The 18,067-nt window shown below is 34.2% G+C and overlaps 1 protein-coding gene across 6 annotated transcripts in view; it reads right to left on the bottom strand.

The window, feature by feature from the left end:
* UNC13C (unc-13 homolog C) overlaps window positions 1-18,067 on the bottom strand; it is a 613,180-nt gene that overhangs the window by 4,771 nt on the left and 590,342 nt on the right. For all 6 annotated transcript variants that reach the window (XM_040492731.1, XM_040492733.1, XM_040492734.1 and 3 more), the window contains 2 exons: window positions 2,795-2,887; window positions 200-359 (listed from right to left, as the gene is read on the bottom strand). In XM_040492731.1, coding sequence (XP_040348665.1) covers window positions 200-359; window positions 2,795-2,887 — 253 coding nt within the window. The remainder of the gene's footprint in view (window positions 1-199; window positions 360-2,794; window positions 2,888-18,067) is intronic.

Genomic DNA, 18,067 nt, shown 5'->3' with positions numbered 1-18,067 from the left:
GCTGTTGAGCACTGGGAGGAAAGTAAAATCATAGCTGTCTTAATTTGCCAGGGATGAGAGATCAACAGGAATACTTAAAACTATACGTTTTGCTTTCCTTAGCAAAGCCCAGTGCCATTCCTACCCTAAACCCCTCAATACATTTAAGATGTACAATAGCTATTGCCTGGCTGAATAGATGAGTCGGGTAAGGACTTACAATTGAAATGTTTCATTGTACTTGGGTGACCATGTGTTGCTTTTTGTCTTTGTGCCTTGTTTTCTCTTCTTGTCTCCAAGGTTGGGTCCCAGTATACAAACTTCCACAAAGGGCCTGAACATTGCAGTGGTCTGCCAGTTAAGATCATTAATAGCAATCACTAAAAACCAAAAGAGGAAAGGAATACTAAATGTTAGCAAACAAATGTGTGGAATCTTAGCCTCTCCTTTGGTCCTCAGAGTAAACTTTTAAAAAAATGATGTATCAAACCATAACTTGAACTTGATAGTGCCCTTACTCCATTGATAAGAAAATATCCTTGAAGAACAAACAATTTACTCTCTGGAATGTACTTGATTTAGCTTTAAGCTCTAAGCTGTGTGGCATTGGTATGGTAAAAAGTTCGTTGCAATTCAAATGTCATTTGTTACTACTGAAATGTTATCATTCCTCTCAGTTAATTAAGCTCTATTGGTTAAGTAAAAATGTGATGTTTTTCATATGAAAAATGAAGACATGTTCATGAACTACCTAGAAAATATACAGAAAATAAAAAATAGTTTAAGATAAAGTCTATAATTTTATCAGTAAGAGTAAATGACTTAATACATTGGTACGTATACTTTCAGTATTTAATTACTTTATTTACAGAATGGGATCAATGTAATATAGTCATATATATATGTGTGTGTGTATGTGTGTATATATATGTATACATGTATGTATACATATATATATTATAATATTTTATAATTTATATATTATTTATGTAATACATATATATATTTAAAGTCTATCATAGATAGCTTTCTCATTAATTATATATGTTCCAATTAACTATATGGATATTCCATTCTGTATTTAACCAGTCACCTATTGTAAATGTTATGGCTGTTTCCTAATTTCAGGCATCATAATTCTTCAGTGTAGATTCTCATATGTATACTTTTGTTCATCCTTTGAAAATCTTTTAAAAAAGTATATTATAATTAAAATAGTTAAGTAGAGGTTTCATAAAACTTTGGGCATTTGATAAGTAGACTCAAAATATTTTTGAAAAATATTTAAAGACTGACATGTGTAGGTAGGCATTCCCACTTACCAATACCGTACATAATCTTTTATAGACTATAGCAGTGTTACTTTTATAATGCAAACATACACTAGGTAATGCAGTTTAAATGTGTTAGAAGGACATGGTTCTTAGTAAGGTGGATAATGTGACTAAGTCTATAATGATATAAAATAGAGAATATGGTTCTATTGAGCAAAATATTAACCATTAAATTTCACCTTAAAAATGACCCAGTGTTTTTTTTTTTTTTTTTTTTAATTTTTTTTTTCAACGTTTATTTATTTTTGGGACAGAGAGAAACAGAGCATGAACGGGGGAGGGGCAGAGAGAGAGGGAGTCACAGAATCGGAAACAGGCTCCAGGCTCTGAGCCATCAGCCCAGAGCCCGACGCGGGGCTCGAACTCACAGACCGTGAGATTGTGACCTGGCTGAAGTCGGACGCTTAACCGACTGCGCCACCCAGGCGCCCCAAAAATGACCCAGTGTTTAGATTGTATTTTTGCAGTGTAAAACCAATAGACTGAACTAGTCATTAAAAAAACAAACAAACAAACAAACAAACAAAAAAACAGTTTTGGAAATCACGTAGAAAAAGAAGTAAATAGGTAAGTAATGTGAATAGTAATGATGAGGGAGCTTGAGGAAACCTGAGGGCAAAGTGCAGGCTAACAGAACCCCTTCCCCAGGTGGGACACATATGACATTCCTGGACACTCCCAGCTACAACAAAACAAGAAAGGACATAAACAAACAAACAAACAAACAATCCAAAACAAAAAAAAACCCCACAAATGGTTAAACTGATGGGCATCTCCACCAGTTAACCAGAAAAATGCTATCCCATCAATAGGCCCAAGTCTAGGAACTCCCTACTGTCTTAATGTTAATGCCTTGCTGGAGGGAAAAACAACCTTAGCTTGACAATAGCCAGGCCTGAAGTAAGTCTTTAGCATGTGAGTCTCTTTGGAAACTCCTACTTGACTTTATCTCCCCCAACTCCATAAAAAGATCACCCCCACACTTGCAGTGCAGCTCTTTCTGCCCATAGGCCCTGTCCTTGTGCTTTAATAAAATCACCTTTTTACACCAAAGACCTCTTCAAGAATTCTTTCTTGGTCTTTGCCTCTGGACCCCACAAACCCCCATCTCCCCAAAACCTCATCAGTAAGCATAAACTGACCTAACATATAAAATTTCACAGGTTAAGGAGCCAACCATAGCAGCAATCTTCAATGTATATTCTAGCATCAACTAGACACAATGTTCAATGTATATAGTTTTGACATGTAATCAACAGTGTATTTAAACCATTTAGATATTTCAGATAATACAGGCTAAATATCTGTGCCATTGATTTTTTTCAGTTTTAGATCAAAAGTTCTGGTTTCAGGAAAAAATTGTGAGCATGTCCTAAAATCATTAAATATTTTTAAAAATAAATCTCAGAAAAAATTGTATTTTTTATATTATTACAAAGGTTAAAATCTACTAGACTGATGTATCTGGATTCAATATATACCTTTTACAGTGACTTTATGCTCTCCAGTTCCTGGGGTAGTGGTGATGTCCACATGAACAGAAATCTGACCCACTGAATCTTTCGAGGGGCGACCTGCAAACAAGCAGATATTTACTGGCTTGAACTTTCAGGCTACTTTAATAATAGATGTACACATTTTCTGCATTAGGGACTTTAAAGTGTGTTCATGGAAATGAATGGTTCTTTTCATTAATAGCACATAATAGGTATTGATAAATGTTCACTAACTTGCTATGGAGATGTGAGGCTTTGGTATAATCATTTTGAGCCCACTGAGCTAAACTTTCATATGGTCCACAGATATCATAAGATACCTTGCTAGTATAGTAGTATTACCATTAAAAGAACTTGCAGTTGCCTTACTAAGCACTTAATTAAGCTCTATTTGTTGCTTATGGACAAAGATGTATTATTGCTTTTCATTCCTGTAAGAGCTTTTCTACAAAATGCCATGCCAAAGCACTGGGGCCACCAAGATGGCTCTGTACAACACCTGCTTTCGTGAAGTCCGAAGCAGTCCAGGAGAGACCAACCTATGAACACAGTGCTGCAATGTAGTGTGATAAGTTCTATAATGTATATTTGCAAGGTCTATTCATGGAATAAAAACGCATAGTCTATCTCCCCTGGTAAAGGTTAGTGAAGGGTTAACCTGATGTACTGGAAAGTGCCTGTGATTTGGTGTCAGATACATTTGAATTCAAATCATAATTATATCACTAATGATTCGCTGATCAGAATGTGATACTTTCTCCAGTCTGTTTTTTTATTTGTAAAAAAGGGATAATAACACCAACCTCTTAATATATACACATCTATTAACATGTGTGAACATACATATTTTTCCCCACAAATAGGAGCACATGTTCTATCCTTAGGATTACCCCTATTTTTTTCACCTAAAACTATGTTATTAAGATGATTCCATTTCAGTATGTATAAAGCTATCCTTTGTTCTTTAATATACCCTCGGATATTACAGCACTAACTATGATGTAATTGTTCAATGAGTACTTGCATGAAAATAAATCACTGAAAGGTTTACAAATAATTAAAACATTAAAATATTTAAAACATTTATAATAATGTTTGACTTTTATTCCATTATATGAATATATCATAATTTAGTGAAACATAATTTGGTTTCCAATCTTTTGCTATTATAACCAAACTATAAAGAATACTTATTATTCATAAGTTTATATATCTTCTTTGGGAAAATGTCTATTCATATCTTCTCATTTTTTAATTGGATTATTATTATTATCTTTTGGTATTGAGTTGTGTAAGTTCTTTATATATTTTGGATACTAACCCTTTATCAGCTTTGACATTTGCAAATATCTTCTCCCATTTACTAGCTTGCTCTTGCGTTTTGTTGATTGTTTCCTTCACTCTGAAGAAATTTTTATTATGGTGTAGTCCTGATAGTTTATTTTGGCTTTCTTTCCCTTGCCCCAGGAGACATATTTGGAAAAATGTTAATAGAGTCAACATCAGAGCAGTTACTGCCTGTGCTGTCTTCTAGGATGTTTACAGTTTCGGGTCACACATTTAGGTCTTTAATCCATTTTGAGTTTACTTTTGTATATTGTATAAGAAAGTGGTCTCATTTCATTCTTTTGCATGTAGCTGTCCATTGTTTCCAACACCATTTGTTGAAGTAATTGTCTTTTTCCCATTGGATATTCTTTTTGCTTTGTCAAACATTGACCATATAGCTGTGGTTTATTTCTGGATTTTCTATTCTTTTCCATTGATCTATGTGTTTATTTTTGTTCTAGTGCCATACTGTTAAGATGACTATAGCTTTGTAGTATATCTTGAAATCTGGGACTATGATGCCTCCAGTTTTGTTCTTCTTTTTCAAGATTGTTTTGGCTATTCAGGGTCTTTTGTGATTCCATATACATTTTAGGATTATTCTAGTTCTGTGAAAAATGCTGTTGGTATTTTGATGGAGATTGCATTAAATCGTTAGATTGCTTTGTGTAGTATGCATATAATACTTGTTCTTCCAATCCATGAACTATCCCATAGAGATCTTAACAATTTATCCTCTCATATGCAATATATGAGATTAACAGAATCTTAACTTTTTGTAAAAATAAATGGCTAATGACCAAAGCTGGAAATAAAAGTTCTAAGAGACTTCCAATTTCTACCTTTAGAGAATCACTTTCAGGCCAGAACCTCTCAACAGGACGTGCTAAGAGCTAGTTCACCACAAGGACTTCACTCCCTGCCCCTGCCCATCCCATTCCTCTGATAATAAAAGGATTGAAACAAAGAAAGGGAGGGGAGGATAAGAAATGCTTTCTTTACTTGGTAAAGGGAAGAAAACTCCAAGCAAATACTCCTAAACCTAGGAAGTGCTAGGAAGCTGGTCATTTCATTTTTGAATTAGTGGTTTCCTTAGCAGACAGTATGACCTGACCAAAATGGGGGGACAACCAGCCACAGAGTGTGCCAGGACTATCTCTTTAAATTCACGGTTCCATGATAATGTTAAAAGTAGATGTGCTTGTCAACTTTCATTTGACTCTCCAAATTTATTTTCCACCCTTCTCCACACTGCCCTCTGCCCTCTGCCCTCAGAGGCTGACAATTTCACTGATGTCTCTACACTCTAGTGTCTATTTGGGTCTGGCCAATGGGAAGTGCTGGCAAGACATGAAAAGGAGGGAAGAGACTTCAGGTATTTTTTTCTTTAGTCTCCTTCCTGTGGGTTCACCTTGTGCTGGCAAAATCCCACAACCAAATATCACAGTTCCCCTCCATCTGCTCTCACTATGTGACAATATTTTTCCTGGTTCTAGCTGCTGCTTCCTCTCTTGTTACTGTTAATGCAAGGAGTAGTTCAATAGTTCACTATTCCTTTTGGTTTCTTTATATCCCTTGCCCATACCTTTCTACATACTTTCTTTATTAAATCCTTTCCAAAAAATCTCAGTTAACCTCAGTCCCTCAGTTCCTGCTGGGACTTTGGTTAACAGAGATAACGTTTTTGATTTGCTCATAATTTAAATGAAAATGCTTCTGGTATTTTCCCAATAGTTTGTTTTGTGGAACAATGAGACAGTCTTTGGGAGGAGGAGTAGAGCTTAAAATAAAGACACTACTTAACCACTATTATTGTTATGGATTTTACAAGGGAGAAAATCCTGAAGGAGGGTCCTGAAGGCTAGGTTGAAATTCATCTTTTAGACAAAGGGGCTAAAGGAGATAGCATGAGCACACATGTGGAAGTCTCTTAAGTTTTTGGCCATGAGTGGCACAATCAGATTTATTTTTAGAAATAATTCTTCTCATTTGAGTAAAAGATGGATCATTCTCATCACTACATTCTCTTGTGGAAAGACTCACGCCTACCTCTCACTGTACCATGTATTGAGTCCTAAAAACCCAGTGCTTTCCTGGGATGCTTTTTTTTTTAAATTTATTTTGAGAGAGAGAGACTACATGTGAGCAGGGGAGGGGGAGAGAGAGGGAGAGAATCCCAAGCAGGTCCTGCACTGTCAGTGCAGAACGCCATGTGGGGTTTGAACTTACAAACCATTAAGATCATGACCTGAGCTGATATCAAGAGTCAGACGCTTAGCTGAGCTACCCAGGCACCCCTCCTAGGGTGCTTATGATGATCTTTTAGTTAATCTGTGTTGTTGGTCCATGCTGTTCTCATGAGCCTAAATCTTGAAAACTTTCTTCATGTTTTCACCAAGACAAACCACATGTTGGGAATACCCTTTATCCATTATCCTATGAAGCCCTGTCCAAACACCTCTACTACAAAAATATTTTCATTTTTTGTCCTATAAATAATCTGCGATTGTGATTTCCTCAAATACTATAAAATCCTGGGCAATGGAATCAGACTGCTTTGATTATGAAGATGCTCTCAGTCACTGAGATAACACTTAATTAAAATTCCATGGACTTTCATTTTCTTATTTTTAAAGCAGGGATAAAACCACTTACCTGGCAGCATTGCGGTGAGGTTAAAAAGAGATAATTAAAAAATGTATATAGACTATATTGAGTCTTGCATTTAACAGCTGCTAGTAAATGGTTTCAAGTTTATTATGATAATAATTCAATTCTTAATAAGAGAATATTTCAAAGTTGTTAAATTCCTTGAAGATTCATGCATAATGCCCACATACAAAAATTATGGAAAAAAATCCATGGATATTATGATTATCTAGATCAAGGACTCTAAGTAAAGAACTCCAGAGTGATGGACATTCTGCCCAAAAACTTTGGAATTCTCCTTTCTTCACTAAGACTTTCTGGGTTGAATAGAATAGAGATAGCAGATATGTAGAGCCCTCAAATGTCTAATAGGGAAAACTCCCTCTTTATAATGTGAAATGTTTTATTAACCGAGAATCTGGTGAAATGAGTTTTCTTGATTAATAAAAATTTTTTGTCTGTTTTTTTCACTATTGTTGAAATAACAGTTGATGAGAAAAGGCCTCTGAGCAACATGGAAAATTTATCCAAATTGCATATTTGCCTCTTGTGTCACTAAGGATCAGAGCCCGATCAGTGTCTGGGTTTGTGGTTAAAACTTTTACAGATCATCTTCTATGTATTCTATGAGCAGTGATGCAGCAGTGGCTGGTGTCTTCCCACAGTAAACATCATGAAATGATGGTCAGGCAAGTTACTGATTTACTGTATTTGTAAGTGCAAAAGCCTTCCATCAAAGCACTCAACAGGAGGTGTCATTTCTTCGTCTGAGTTTCTAATCACCAAGTAATTTAAAGTCTTTAATTGTGTTGTTATAGAATTTGAGAGATTTCTATGGTAGAAAACAGAAAATTCTAGCAAGGAAACTGGGTTTCTGTCTGCTGTCCTTATTTGGAGAAAAATTTTTATACTCTTTTAAAACAACAGCTTAAGAAACTTGCCTAAAACCTCTTAAAAGGTACTGTTTAAATGCACAGATAAAAGTTATCCCCTTTTACAAACTGCTTTTCTTCAGTCTTCTTGTACATGCTGTGTGTGTGTGTGTGTGTGTGTGTGTGTGTGTGTGTGTTTCCTAAGGAGATAGGGACAGTTGCATTGGGAAGAAAAATAATAATAAAAATCATAATTATATACTCAGCAGTACCTGAACACTTCTGTGAAACTGCCTGGGTGGAAACATTTACTAAACTCTAAAAATACACATTTCCTTTTCTTACACAAAATGTGAAAATACTGCTCAGTTAAGTCAAACATAGGCATAAAAAATACAAGTGTCACATTAGTGTCACAGCCCTAAACAAATGGAATTAGGAAGGAACTAGTTTAAAAGGGTTTTTCATTATTGCCATTATTGCTTTAATAGTTATGCTATTCACGATTGTCACTTTAGGACTCCAGGTCCTGCATCCATGGCCAGGTGTTGATACCACTCCCTAGCAACCAGGTTATACCTGGTAATGTAGTTAATTATGCAGATTTTTTCCTTCCTAACTACATTCCATAGGGGCAGGAAACCTCTGTGAATAATTCATACCTTTTATCTCCAATTATATAATAAATTTATGGTATTCTTTTGATAGGTACTAATGACCAATTCCTTGATTAAATGTGCAAGCAGTCCTCACTTTGCAGTGTGATATGCCCAGATTTCATTTCCCAGGGTTTAATTAAATAACCTCCCTCTCCCAACAAACAGGTTCAGATTTCAGCTACCATGGTATAGAAAATGTGTATCACTGCATAAGGAACAAATATTCTTGCTAGTATTTTAGTCCACAAATCACAACATAAATAACAGATCTGTCATCAGTAATCAACTACGTTGCTTCTTTCAAAGTCTGGTAGTGTTCATCCGTTCAGTTTACACACAGCAAGGTGTGTAGGTGTGTTGCTGCCTTGATTCCCAGTGATAAACCCATGTCATATTTTACAAACATGGATGATCAAAAGAGGGAATCGGTCAGCAAAGATGAAAGTGCAGCAAAGAAAGAAAAAGTGGTAACACTGGAGTAGAATTTGCATAGAAGGTAAACGAGTTAGTTGACAAGATTACAGAGCTTGGGAATGTTGACACTACCACCAATGGGGAGACTAGAGAAGCAGCTGGGAACTCAGTGAAAGTGAACTTAATGACATAAATGAACAAGGAGATGAAGATGTCCTGGTGGAAGTGACACTAGAGGAAAAACTTCATATTAAAGGAACTCTGGGATGTTATGACATTGCAAGTAGAAAGGATAAATTATCAGTAATGGATCCGGACTTTGGAAGGAGGAGGACATTCCACCGAGGCACGTGGTGAAAAGAAACTAGTTCTCACTAGTCTTGATAAGACTAGTGAGATTTATTCAAACTAGTCTTGATAAGATCTTAAAAAGAAATAAAACACTTTAATTCTCAATGTTTCTAGTATTTCCAATTACAGTGTGTTAAGTGTTTTACTATTCATTTTCCTATACATTTATAACTGACAGTAAAAGGTTTTGTGTCTTTTGACAAAATGTTTTCAGAAGTCATGAATAAATCCCTATTTTCCCTATTAATTAGCAAAATTGCTTTGCAGAGTTGCAGTTTGCTCAGTAAAGTGGGGACTGTGTACATATGGTTGAATTGATTCATTTACTACTTTTGCAGGTGCTGAAACTATAGAAGTTGCTTACTTAAGTGAGATGTAAGTTACATGTGTGTTATACTTTGCAATACACTTTTCCTCCCATCTGGCAGGTTTGGTTTGCTATAGCCTTGAATCTGATTGTCTAGCATTTGTACTCAGTGAAATCTGTTGATTGCCTGTCCCAGGATAAAAGAAAGGAATTAAACAAAAGCATTTTCAAGTTGAAGAAAATATATATTGATCAGGCAGTTATTTCTCAAAGAGGGAAAGGCAGCATATAAGAGATCGCATTTCCCATGGAATGGAATATAAAAATATGGTGGTTTTTATTCATTTACTTAACAGTTTTTATGAGCACTGAATGAGAATTCAAATACAGGCTATGCCTGTTACATAATCCTGACTATTCAAAATCCATAGGAATTAGATGATTGTGTCTCAAACCAACACCTGGGCTTCTGAAATGTGTCCTTTGTCACCAACATTAGTAGGTCATGATTACCAAGCTTTCCACTTCAGGAATGAGTACAGCTTATGTGAATAAACATTGGCATGGTGGAGGATGAAAGAACTGCTTGCTTTATTTGAAGTCCTTTTTAGAAGAGCAGCTTTTGAGGATAAAAGATCCTAATTACTATCAGATTATGATATACCATTACAACTTTAAAAGAGGTAGCTTCTCATCCTCCATAATTTTTGCATATTCTGGGAGGGAATAAATAATACTGTAAACATTTAATAATGATTATTCATGTGATATTTTAAGTTGATAATTACCCTTACATCCTCAATAAGCATCTTGTAAAATATTAGATGAAAAATATTATAGCTTCTCAAGTGACTCCTATGTTAGCCAAACCGCCTAAGCCTCTCAGAAGTGGGGTTGAATCTGTTCCCATGGATTTTGGGTGGAACTCTCAAAGGGGGAGGGGCATGAGGACTTCATGAGGGACAACCTTTCTGGCAATGTCACAGTTGAATATCAGAGCTGGCAGTTTTGTGACTCCAGGTGGGAGAGTAGCCTACTTCCCTTAAGTTGTTAGACATCATCAAAGATGGTAAATAAAGATGGTAGATAAAAGATGGTAAATAAAACCTTTAGGATATGTTTAAAAAAAAAAAAAGATGGGGGTTGAATAAACCAGGAAGTGGCTTATTGACTTGAACCTGTATCCTTCTCTTACCCCTTCTTGGGCTTTCCTCCTGTTTATTCCCTGTTCTTTGCTCATTAACTCCACAGTGTTTAATATATATTTGACGAAGTTCATGGTAATTATAATGGGTAATTATAATGGTTATAATATATAACCATTTATGTTTGGCAGACATTGTATTAAGTGCTTTAGATATAAGATCTTGCTTTGATATTAGATACAGGTAATGTATATATTTTACAGATAGTAAAACTGGGGCCTAGGTGTTCCTTGTCCAAATCACTAAATGGAAAAATTGGGATTTGGTTTCAGATCTCTGGCTAATAGGGTACAGTATATCCCATGCTTATTAAATAGCTTCTTTTCTTCCCTCCCAGCTCTGTCACATCAAAAAAGAAACAGCAAACTCTGTCTTGGTGTTCTGTTTTGTTTTTTTTTGTTTTGTTTTGTTTTGTTTTATGGCATTTAAAATCTTGCTGAACTAAAATGCAGTAAAGATGTGAAATGAAAGATAAACACCATACTACATAGATGGATAGCAAATGCATATGTAAGATTATTTGTTTTTATGTGATAACATTTAGCTTGCATTGGTAACTTTTTATTTTAAACTCCCCAGTATTTTACCAATTAAACTTCATAGTAATCATTCAAATGTATATTTAAATTAATTTTGCTTCTTGGAACAATATGGTTTCTTAGATCTTTGTGCTTTATCTTTAAACTTATTACTGATCGAAACATATTCCTGCTTTACTTCAGTGAGTTTCCGTAGCTAAAACATGCTGAAGTGTGTCTCTGTGAAAGTCATCAGTGATCAATAAGTTTTGAAATAAGTGTCAAATCTTTGAATTAAGTCACTGTGCTAGCCGGGTAGCCTTTTAGAATTGTTTTGGGAAAAAAATTGTTTTGGAAAGTTTAGTTATTTTAACTTGAAATATTTTAGGACTGAGGGGCACCTGAGTAGATCAGTCACTTGAGCATCTGACTCTTGATTTCTGCTCAAAGCATGATCTCACAGTTCTTGGGATCGAGCCCCATGTCAGGCTCTGTGCTGAGTGTAGAGCCTGCTTGAGATTCTCTCTCTCCCTCTGCCCCTCCTCTCCTTGCTCGCATGCATGCTCTATCTCTTTCTCTCTAAAATAAAAAAAGATACATTTTGAGATTGAAAAATATGAATAGTTTTTAAAATAAAAGGATGTTAGATCTAAACAGGGCCTTAGGGACTATTTGATCTATGCACCCCTAGCTGCAAATGTTGGATGTATCAGTGACCAAATAGTGCTGAGAAGTGGCTATTTCTCTTACTGGTTTACCTGAATGTATTACCTGAATAGATCATTTTCGTTGAGAATGAATAAACATACAAAGCTTAGTAAGGGGTTTCTGAAGAACAAAATCTATAGCATAAGAAAAGGGTAACAATATCTCAAGGACTCAAAGGAGAAAGCCTATCACTAGAAATGATGTTCCTAAAGAAACCAGAATAAAAAGTGGAGCCATAATAAAAAAGTAAATTTTTGGAGCTAAAAGATTCTAAATTTTTAAACAATTCAGTTTGTTTCAGAAAAATAAAGCAAAAAAATATATAAAGGTAAAAAAAGGAGAAGAAAGGAGAAGACGAGTAAAAAGAAGAGGATAAAGAAAAGCGAGAGGAAGAAAGGAGGAAGAGGGGGTGAAGAAATATATCCAAGAAGAAATAGGAGAGAATTTCAGCTGGCCTTTATTTTTCCTCACAAAATAAAATTCAGAAGGAAATGGAACAATGCCTACAAAGTTATGAAGGAGTCTATGATCCTAGAATTTTAAATCTAGCCAAGTTGTTTCTCAGGTGTGAAAGAAACAAATTAATGTGCAAAAATTCAAGAGCTAAGAACCTTTTTTATATTTTATATATAGATACATATTTTTTCAGAGAAGACTGGAGAAGTTGTGTTGTATAAAGCATGGCAATGAGTATTGGTACCATTTAAATACAAGAATATATTTTATTGTAACTATCAGATGGATATCAAATAGATACATATCCCTTATTAGATTTGAATTTATGAGGGCAGGCATAGTCTTCTTAGTTTTATATTCTGAACGCCTATCTCTGTGCCTCACACAACGAAGCAGCTCCATAAAGGGATGAAAGAACAGAAGTTTGGATGATGTGTGAACAGGAGGGCAGATAGTAAGAAGGGATGAACTGGGGGGTGCCTGGGTGGATGAGTCGGTTGAGTGTTGGACTTTGGCTCAGGTTGTGATCTCAGGTTCTTGAGTTCAAGCCCACATCAGGCTGGCTCCCATCAGTAGGGAGCCCGTATCAGCAGGGAGCCCACTTTGGATCCTCTGTCCCCTTCGCTCTGTCCCTTTCCCACTTGTGCATGCTTTCTCTCTCTCTCTCTCTCTCTCTCTCTCTCTCTCTCTAAAATTAAACGTTTGAAAAAAAAAAGGAATGAAGTCTTTAATGGCAATATAACTTTCAAAGGTTTGTCTCTTGGTTCTCATGTTGGAATATTGGGTGAGTCAGTGGTGAAACAATGAAATTATGGACATACTCAATGGAGATTTTCCTTATCAAACTAAATAGGTGGTGATCTATGCCTGGCTTCTACACAGAAGTACTCTCTTCTTGTAATGTAATAGCTACAGAGAGGCAAGTTACCATCTTTCCAGGAAAACTGTGAATTCAAATAGTTAAAAACTATTGTGTGAACAGGTGATTATGAAGAATTTGCTTTGTAGCAGCTTAAAGATACTCATGGCAGTTTCTTAATTATAGAGATTTTGGGAGTTTGGGGTTGTGGGTATTAGCAATGGCACAGGTTCTATTGATATTTTGTTAAAATGACACAACACTAGCAATAATGAAAGAAGAATAAAAAGATAAATCCTGGGGAGAAAAAAAAATTAAAATTATAGAGGAAGTCTACAAAACTAGATATGAAGTTCACCTGAAGTTTTTATACTATGTAAAGATTCATAAAAGGAAAAAACAAGAAAATTATTAAATATAAGAAATAAGGAGAGAAACTTGATAATTAATTAAGAACCTCTCCCCACCTAGTCCCTCTGGGGAACTGCTTTCCTTGTTACAACAGCTGGAACACTAGGAAATGGCGATGGAGTTTTACCCTTTTTATTTTATCACAGCACTTCTTTGATGTTGCAATACATTATTTATGTGCTTCTAGTCTGTCTTGCCCACCAAAATATAAGCTCTGTGAGGAAAAGATCTTTGCCACGCTCACAAATGTTTAGTGCCTGACAATATGTAGGAGGTACTCTAAGTTTTTGCCAAATATACACAGTGACAAAATGTTAGAGAAAGGTTAAGAATAACACTTAAAGTAGAAGTTTGAGGGTTTGTGCCTTGCCTCAGACTCTGTGCTGACAGCTCAGAGCCTGGAGCCTGCTTCAGATTCTGTCTCCCTCTCTCTCTCTGCCCCTCCCCTGCTCTGTCTCTCGAAAATTAATAAATGTTAAAAAAAATTAAGAACTTATTCCTTAAATGTTTTATATTTTTATTGACCAATCCACAAATATTATGCATTTATAATTATATACAATAGGTTTAAAAATTTTTATAAATGGTGTTATCAGTATGATTCTACATCTTTATTTCAGTCAACATGGTTTCAGAGGTTTAATAGATGTTGCTATAGTTCACTCATTTTTAACTACTATGTCATTTTATGAATAGATCATTATTTATTCATACACTCCCCTATTGATTGTTTCCAATATTTTCTATAGCACATAGAGAATAAAATAGCACCATTTCGATAGCCATTTTTTATTATGTCTCTCGTTGAGATTTTGATCAGCATTGCATTTAATTTATAGATTAATTTGGAAATTGGGACTTTGATGATACTGTTGCACAGTACATTAGCACGGTACTTCTCTCCATTTATTCAGTTATTTATTTATTTATGTACTACCTTGAATAAAATTAATATTTTACTGAATTATTTGTAGGTATTTTATTGTCTTATTGCTATTTTAAATGGTTTTTTCCTTACTTCCTAATTGTCTATTAATTGTGCAAAGGAATGCTGTTGAGGTTTCATGTTGATTTTGTAAGCAGCAATGTTACTAAAACTTCTTATTCTAATAGTTTATAGATTTGCTTATGCCTTCTAGGTAAACAATGTCTGCTTATAAGGCTTTTTTTTTCTTTTTCAATTCACTTTTTGAGTAAAGAAAGCATAGTCTCCCTAATTAATTTTTTGTGTATGTAACCTTGAGATAAAAACCTAACATGGAGAGTATGTAAAGAGAACCCCACCAAACTAGTTTGTACATATAACTATAAAAATCTGAAAGAAATATTGATAAAATGCAACTTAGCAAGTACAGTTTAACTAGAAAAACTTTGTTCAAACTATAATCCTAATAAATATAACAAAATTATCTCATAAATTCTGAAGAAAAAAACAAAAAAACATTTGATAAATTTCACTGCTCATTCATGATAACAACTCTTACATAATTCAGATTTTGAGTATGGTTTCTAAATGTGATAAAGAATATTCATTTTAAAACAATAACCAGTATGATACCCACATGTTAATTATTAGAAATCTACTTTTAAATTGGTAGCAAAATAAGAATACAGTGGTCTAAAAATTTATATGAAGGCGGTGATTTCAAAATAGAAAATACAGTGTGGCTCTTTGAAATGGCAACATTAATTTTTTTTGCAACACTATGCTTATAAAAAAACCAATATAATTCAAAAATTATTTGCCTTGAATTTCTTTAATTAACTTGAGATATAAAAATCATAAGAAACAAGTAGTTATATGATTTTGGATGACAATATATATTATTATCAAAGCAGCAAAATAAATGTGTATGTGTGTATATGTCATAAATATATATCCTGAAATCTAATTAAAAATGTGATAAAACCATGGAATTTGTTTCAGGCATAAAAATATAGCTATAAAGAAAAGAAAAATATCTCTAACATTAAGATAAAATACATTAAGGATGTCACTTATTTGCATATTTAGTTACAGGTTTATTGCGATTCTAATTAGAATCCCAAAGGCTTAATTTTTAACAGAATCCAAAGCCCATTTGGAAAATGCAATTTTAATAGAAACTAAGAACTTATTAAAAGCAGAACTTATTAAAGAGAAATATCATTTTACCACAACTTATTAAATGAATAGTAACTAAGAACATATGTAAAAAGAAAAATGGGGGGCGCCTGGGTGGCGCAGTCGGTTAAGCATCCGACTTCAGCCAGGTCACGATCTCGCGGTCGGTGAGTTCGAGCCCCGCGTCGGGCTCTGGGCTGATGGCTCAGAGCCTGGAGCCTGTTTCCGATTCTGTGTCTCCCTCTCTCTCTGCCCCTCCCCCGTTCATGCTCTGTCTCTCTCTGTCCCAAAAATAAACGTTGAAAAAAAAATTAAAAAAAAAAAAGAAAAATGAAAATTTATTATTATAAACTGTTAAAACATTTTATTAGGCAGCAGTAATTAAATTGGTCTAATTCTGGACTGTACATGGTCAGGGAGAAAGGATAAAAGGTCCAGAAACAGAATTCCAATATAACTAAGATATCAATGGCAAAAGGATCATTAGTAGGAAAGGGAAAGATTACTTAATAATTGGTGGAAGAATTGGCTACTATTGGGATAAAAAGTTTACATTCTCATCATGTATCACATACTAAAGATAAATTCTGGTACATTAAAAAGTTAAAAAAATCAAACTAAAAGAAGAATATAATATAGACAAATTTTAATTTGATATTTGCATGTGGAAAGACTCCTGGGACTTAAAGAATAAATCACATAGGAAAATACATTGAAAACATTTGTAGGTCAAAAGACATCTTCAGCAATTGATCAAGAAAATGTTGGCAGCAGTGTTATAGAGAGTTACTACCCTTAATTTGTACAGCAATCATACAAACTGATAAACTGTAAGATGCCAGTAAATAAGTGAATATAGGTCATAACCAGACAATTCACTAAGAGAAGTTCACTTAGTATTGAAAATGTTTAACTTTTTTGTAATCAAATTAATATACAATGAAATATCTCATATTACCTATTACACTAGCAAACATGTTAAGCAAATACAACCACCTAATGCTAGAGCTTTAGTGAAAAAATCAAATTTGAATCTGATTTTGATGGGAGTGGAAGTTGGAACAAATGTTTGCTGGAGATATACTTAGGTATTACATGTTTTTTTAGATATTCACAACTTTGGGTTTAGTATTTCCATGATGGAATTCTATTCAAAATGTAATTCTAAATACATAATGATTTACACTTATAAAAATAGTCAACTGTTTAAAATATTAATTGAAATTTGAAAAATAAAATTAAGTATATTGTAACGAGAATAAACAAGAAATTATGAAATATCTATGGGATTGGAGATAAGCATGAAATAGTGACAAAGCTGATAATATCATGTAAAATCCTTAGCTTGAAATACTATATGAAAGGGACACATAAATGCATATAAAGCTTTTGAAGTACTTAAAATATAAGACAAATATCAAAAGTTTAATAATTTCCAGGTAATCTTTTCCTTTTTTATACTGTTTTGTATTTTTTAAAATATTTTTTTAAATGTTTATTTTTGAGAGAGAGAGGCAGTGTGTGAATGGGAGAGGGGCAGAAAGAGAGGAAGACATAGAATCTGAAGTAGGATCCAGGCTCTGAGCTGTCAGCACAGACCCCAAGTGGAACTTGAACTGATAACCTGAGCCAAAGTCAGATGCTCAGCAGACTGAACCACCCAGGAGCCCCTACTATTTTGTATTTTCTATTGTTTTCCAATATGCATATGTTACCTTTATAATCAAAATAAAATAAGCTTATTAAAACAAGGTTTTAAAACTTGTGTCAGGGGAATATGATTTAATATTGATTGAAACAAAGTTTTTCAATAAATAGGAATTTTAAACTCCTGATTACAGGGGTTTGAACTAATACATCCATACATTTTTGCAGAAAAGTTTGATAAAGATTATAAATAGCTGAGTCTTTCAGGATTCTTATAAATTCCTCCAGAGATTAATTCACAAATTTTTAAAAAAACTCAACCAGCCTTTATACTGGTCTTCTGACTTCTTTATATGTTATTTCTCATATTTTATTCTCAAATTTCTTGACTGTACTGTCCATTTTCTCACTTATTTCTCATTTAGTTTCCTGTCATCTCATCTTGCAGCATAATTCCACAGAAATTTTGGGAATCGTAATGATCTCTTTATTAACCATATATATATTTTTTCCAGTTCCTTGCCGTTTGCTATGTCTTTGACCTTGATACAGTTGGCTACCTCCTTGCAGTCCTTTCCTACTTGGCCTTCTTCACTGTCTACCTTCTTGGTTCACTGTTTGCTTCTTGTTTACTCTTACTCTTCTTTGGAGCCTCCTTTTTCTTATTTCAGCTCTTTGTTGTGTGATACTCCCCATATCAGTCCTTGGCTCTCTCCTCTCTTGTCCTAATACTTGGTTTTATAGTTTCAACTGTAATCTTTCTAAAAAA

Source organism: Herpailurus yagouaroundi, unplaced genomic scaffold, assembly GCF_014898765.1.
Source record: "Herpailurus yagouaroundi ecotype Mexico unplaced genomic scaffold, PumYag 184, whole genome shotgun sequence".
Lineage (NCBI taxonomy): Eukaryota > Metazoa > Chordata > Mammalia > Carnivora > Felidae > Herpailurus > Herpailurus yagouaroundi.
Note: the sequence above shows the minus strand (reverse complement) of the source record. Positions and strands in the feature narration are given on the sequence as shown.